Below are 5,733 nucleotides of genomic sequence, written 5' to 3'. Positions count from 1 at the left end.
TCTCTCTGTTCATTCATTTGTTCTTTGCTCTCCGTTTTGGTTCCTTGTCACTTCACACTGGGTTCAGGAAGGGGAGACTGTCCTGGAAGGACTGGGATTGCCAGGACAGCTCTGCCCAGCGAGCCCTGGGCTGGCCCCAGCCAGCAGGGAAGGAGCCCCGGGATGCCCTGGGCTCCTTGGGCCGCGTGGCCTGGGGGTGATGGACAATTTTCCGCCCGGGATTGGGATTTGCAGGTGCCTCCCAGCCCCCGCGGGGCTCTCCAGAGGTGCCCACCCACTCAGGACCTGCGGCCGGCTCTGACCAGGGGTCTCCACAGTCACTCCCCATGGCACAGCTTCCCCTCTCCCCTCTCGTGCTTTACTGCCCCCTCGCCTTGCTCCGGAGCGGAGAGATGGGACAGCAGGAGCTGTCACCGGGGCTGGCACGCACACACTCCCCCTGCCCCCTCCTGGCACCTCGGGCTCCTGCCGCTGCTCCCTCGCCTTGGCAGCTTCCCCGCGGGCCCGGCTGTGCCTGGGATCCTCCCTCCTGGCCTCACATTTCATGCCAGGTCTTTTCACAGAAATATTCTAGAGCCATGCAGGGCGGAAGCTGGGACCCCCCTCGCTTTGAGCAGCCTCTCCATCCCTCCTGGAACTGCTGTCACCCGTCCCCATGGGGACCCTCCAGGGGCCAGCCTCGGCCCCTCGCCCTGTGCCAGCGCGGCAGCGGCTGCTCCTTAACCAAAGACGGGGCCCGGGGTGTGCCAGGGGATTGTTTGTCCCCCTGCGAGCGAGAGGAGCTGGGGGGAGCCAAGTGCCAGCTCTCCCAGCGTGGGGACACCTTGGATCCGGAAGGTTGGCAGCAAGGGGACAGCTGGGGGAGCCAAGTGCCAGCTCTCCCAGCGTGGGGACACCTTGGATCCAGAAGGTTGGCAGCAAGGGGACAGCTGGGCGTGCCGGGGGTCCTGGAAGGACCCGTCTTTCCCCAAGGCTTGGGAGGGATCTGGGTGTTGTGGTGGCTTGCAGCCCTCCCCGGGCTCAGGGGTGTCCTGTGTCTGTCACCTTGTCCCCCGCGTGCCCACCAGCTCCCGCCGTGTGCCACCGTGGGTACCACAGGGTGCTCACCACCCCCTCCCCGGGGACCCCGGCCGCTGTCCCCTCCCTGTGCCGTGCCTTGCCACGCTCTGCCCCGCTGCCTTGGTGGGCACTGTCCCACACCCCACCCGCTCCACGCCCCGCTGGGACCCCCAGGTCCGGCGTCCGCGGGGCTCCGTCACCGGGGCGAGCGCCCGCGCCGCTGCCTGCGCCTGCCTGCTGCCCTGCTCTGTTTCCAGGAGGAAAAAACCAATGGAAATTCTCTTGTATAAAAAGGAAAAAAAAAAAAAACCAAACCGACATGTAAAGAGATTCTTGGTTTTTATCATAAATATTCTAATAAATTAATGTTAATTTTTAGTGGGGGTTTTTCCAGCTGTTCGGGCTCCTGCCGCTGCCTCACGGTCCCGGCTGTCCCAGAGGAACGAGGTGGCTGTGATGCTTCGTCCCCATCGCTGGCATGGAGGGTTTGCCTCTCACTCTCCTGCCTGGCTCAGGGACAACTGGAGCCCCCTCCCAGGGGGACATTTTCAGCTTTGGCAAAGACAGAGGCTCTAGAGAGGCTCCCAAATCCCTCCCTGGAGCTGCGCCGTGCGAGGGTGTGTGGGAGGGTCTCCCGGGGGAGGGTCCTTTTCCGGGGGATGGATCACCCGCCTCAGCCCCGGGATGCCGGCCCGGGGTCCCAGCACGGCTCTGCCCATCCCGAGCCCCGGGTGTTGTCCCCAGGGAGAAAGGACCAGCGCCTGCCTTGTCCTGGCACTGCAGCAGGGCTTGAGGGGGGTAAAGGGTCCATCCCCAGGGGAGGGGTCTTGGGAACATCTGAGCTCTGTGATTTTCCTTCTGGGTTTCCCCAGGAGCCCTCCCAGAGGAGCCAGTTCCCACCAGCATCCCAGGACAGCAGAGAGGGAAGAGGCTCCAGGCAGCACCACAGCCCCCAAATCCCTCCAGCCTCAGCAGAGTCCCCGCTCCGGGGCCGGGGGAGTCCGGGGGCAGCCGCAGCCCCTCGCCCCGGGGAGCTGCCATGGGAATTTGTTCCACGGCTGCAAACCGGAGCCCTGAGCCGTGACTCAGCCCGCGGCCACCCCGCGGCGCGGCAGCTCACCTGCCCGAAATACCTGAACGCCAGGGTCCCCCTGCCTGGGGCGGGACTCGGCTGGCTCATCCCACTGCAGGGGCGACCCGAGGGCTCCCGGGGCAGGATGAGGTGGCCAGGGATGTGTGACAGGCGGTGCGTGGGGGCCATGGCGGTGCCAGCGCAGTGGGGGCTACCCTGGCATCCCCATCAGGGTCCGGGGTAGGTTGTCCACTGCCCACCCTGGGCACTGCCCACCCTGGACACTGCTCACCCCGGACACTGCCCACCCCGGACACTGCCCACCCCGGACACTGCCCACAGTGGACACTGCCCACCCTGGACACTGCCCACCCCGGGCATTGCCCACACTGGACACTGCCAACCCCTGGCACTGCCCACCCTGGACACTGCCCACCCTGGACACTGCCCACCCCGGACACTGCCCACCCCGGACACTGCCCACCCCGGACACTGCCCACCCTGGGCACTGCCCACCCTGGCCACTGCGCACCCCGGACACGGAGGGAGCAGCAGGAGCACGGCTGCCCCGGGCAGTGCCCAGGTAACTCACCTGCCCACGTGCTGGGGAGCATCACCTGCAGCCTGATTTCAGTCATACCTTTAGAGCGAGAACTGCCCAAACCCAGGCATTTCCAGGATATTCTTGTTTCTGTCTCAAAGGGTGAGTAACTTTTTTTAATGAGGGAGGACTAATGATCCCTCCGGGGCTGTGCTGTCACCACTGAGCCACTGCCAAAGCACTCACAGTGCTGGGGCCGGGGGTGGAGGGGTCCCAGCCTGTGCCCCCAGCCCCACGGTCCTGGCAGCCATGTCTTTTCCCTGTGTGCACCCCCCCTGCCCCGTATCCCCCTCTCCCTCCCAAAGCATGTTTGGACCTTGCTGGTGGCACCAAGAACAGGGAGAAAAGGGACTCTGAGCAGGATGACCTCATCCTCCCACATGAGTTCCACAGTGTTTACCCCCCTTCCACAGCCCCCATCCATGAGGGTTAAAGATCTGCTGCCTCTGCCCCAGCCAGGAGAAGGGCTTTCCCGTGCCTCAGTTTCCCTCTGTGGTCCAGCACGAAGCCTGGGGTGCAAGGGGTGGCAGGAGGGGAGGGACTGTCCCCATGGCCCCAGCGAGGACCGAGAGCCCTCGAGGTGCCCATGAAATCCCTGCCCGAGTGAGCCTGCTGCTCCAGGCTCAGCAGCCTCCAGAGCAGAGCTCCCGGCTGTCCCCAGAGGAGAGGGCACAGCGAGGGTGTCCTGGAGCTGCCACCACCTGCAGGGCATTCAGGTGTCACCCGGGGCCCAAGAACCCGAAGCGAAGGGAGCAGCTGTGCTCCCTGCCAGGCCCCAATTAGTGGCACCCGGATGGGTCATCCCCTGCCAGGGCTGGAAAGGCACAAGTCATGCCAAGAAAAACAGCACGTGGTGTCACCGGGAAGCCACCGAGCCTGGGGACACACAGCTCATGCTGCCAGGGGACAGAGATGTCCCCAGCCAGTGACGCCCCGGGGGAGATTCACGGGAGGGCACACCAGCGCTGGGCCCACGTCGCTGCTGTGTCCCTGTCCCCAGAGCCTGGCGCTGCCGTGTCCCCCCCCTCCCCAGGCAGCATTTTGCAGCAGGCAGGGGAGGTGACAGGTGCCATTCCCGAGCTCTGTGTCACCTGCAGTAATGACACCCTGCGCTCCCTTTCATCCCAGGGCCTCCCGGGTGGCCCCTCTCCGGCAGCATCACTCATCATCCCTTCCAGGATGGGATGTGGCCGAGTCCGGGGGTCCGGGGTGGTGACACAGGGACACCGGGCTGAGATCAGAGAGTGGCAGCAGAGTGACAGCCCTCATGCCATGCAGTGGGCGCTCACAACGCCCCTAATGCCACATCCAGCCTTGCTGCGGCCAGCACGGGGAAAACGCCTCTTTGGAGAGCTGCGGCAGCTGGTGGCGCTGCCCCAGGGAGGCCAGCGAGGAGTGGTGGCACCTTGGGACGGGCTGTGTGGGAGCGAGAGGGGCTGGACAGCGAGCTCGAGTGCTGGGAGGAGTCCAGGAACTGTGTTTGCCCAGGGAGGATTTGGACAAGGCCGTGGAGACGGACTCCACCTCCTAAACCCACAGGGGCACGTGGACACGGGCGTGTGCGTGGGGATGGCAGCGTGGGCGTGGGGACAGTGACGAGAGTGGGGACAGCGGCAGCTGTGCCGGGGACAGCTGGTGTTTGGCCAGGGACGGTGGCTTTTGTGCAGGGGGATGGCTGGACTCTGCCTGGGGACAGTTTGTGCCCGCGTGGGGACAGTTTGTGCCCGCGTGGGACAGCCACGCACAGCGCTGCCCGCACGGTGACAGCTGCCGCGGGCACGGGGACAGGGCCAGCCCGGGACACGGCTGACGTGAGCACGGTGGCGCTGCCGTGGGAGCGGGGCACCGGCGTGCCCGCACCCCGCCAGCAGCGCTGCGGCTCCCCCGGGGCGGCTGCGTGACGTTGGTGGCTCCGGGAGCAGGGCTGGGTCCCTCTGCTTGCTCAGGGAGGTGGCACACGCCCTGCTTAATGCCGAGTGGGACGGAGCCGTCCCACGCGCGTCACGGAGTCCCCGAGGTCCCTTCCCTGCGGGCTGGAGAGATTTTCACCCACTGCCCCAGTCCCAGCCCATTCCTGCTCCTGTGCCCCAGTTCCCGCTGCCCGGGGCTGCCCGGGGTCCCCAGCGCCCCGAGGGGCTCCGCTCCTCCGAGGGGCCGAGGGGAGGGGGCTCCCCCTCTGCCCCCCGCGCTCCTTCCCGTGCCCCCGGCCCCGGGCTGTCCCCGCTCCTCCCCGCGCTCACTCCGGGCCGACCCCCGCGGGACGGAGCGGGGTCCGGGGAGCTGCGGACCCCAGACACGCGGGGCCGGCGGGGTCCCGGCTACCGCCCCCCGCCCAGCCCCTGTCCCACCCCTGCGTGCCACCCCCGGGAGGCAGGATCTGCCCGCGTTTCACCCCACGACGAAGATTATTCCTTAAGTGCCAACAAAACAGAGGAATAAAGGCCGGGCTGGCCCTTGCTGAGCGGGAGGGGAACGGCCCGGGTGCCATTCCCGGCGCCGGGCTCGCTGCCGGGGCCATCGCCCGGGGACGGACGGCACCGAGCGGCTCCGCCGGCCCGGCCGAGCGCCTCGGCTCCCGGCAGCGGGCCGAGGTTTTCTCCGGAGCCAGCAGCACCGGTGTCCCTGGGCCCGGGCAGCACCAGAGTCCAGCGCAGCTCATCCCAGAGGGATCTGCAGCGCCCTGTCCCTGCCTGGGTCCCCCGGGCCCCTGGGGCGCTCAGCCCCCATCAGCCCTTCCTCCTGCTGCATCCCCCGGTGGATGGACCCATCCCCAAAGCCATTCGGCCCCTCTCAGCCTCTTGGGAAACCCTCCCCGATCCAGCTCTTCCGTCAGCAACGTCAAAAGGGTTTTGCAACGAGAGGTAACTGCCTGATTTTTAATCAAGTTCCTTGGAAAATCACTTTCCAGCAGGGCTGCCCTCGCCCTGTGCCCCAGCTGGGAGCCTCACGGGGAGCACCCGGGAGCAGCTTTTCATCCCGGTGGAGAAGCCTGGTGGAGTCA

General features: G+C 66.8%; 1 protein-coding gene across 1 annotated transcript; it reads left to right on the top strand.

Annotated features, from left to right (window-relative positions):
- Positions 1-326: 326 nt before the first annotated feature.
- On the top strand, positions 327-1,437 carry LOC127060407 (uncharacterized). Its single transcript, XM_050983305.1, has one exon. The coding sequence runs from the start codon at positions 327-329 to the stop codon at positions 1,347-1,349; it is 1,023 nt and encodes a 340-aa protein (XP_050839262.1). The 3' UTR covers positions 1,350-1,437.
- The last annotated feature ends 4,296 nt before the right edge of the window (positions 1,438-5,733 follow it).

The sequence above is a fragment of the Serinus canaria genome, chromosome 23 (assembly GCF_022539315.1).
Source record: "Serinus canaria isolate serCan28SL12 chromosome 23, serCan2020, whole genome shotgun sequence".
NCBI lineage: Eukaryota > Metazoa > Chordata > Aves > Passeriformes > Fringillidae > Serinus > Serinus canaria.
The sequence above is the reverse complement of the archived record's forward strand: the minus strand, read 5'-3'. Positions and strand labels throughout refer to the sequence as shown.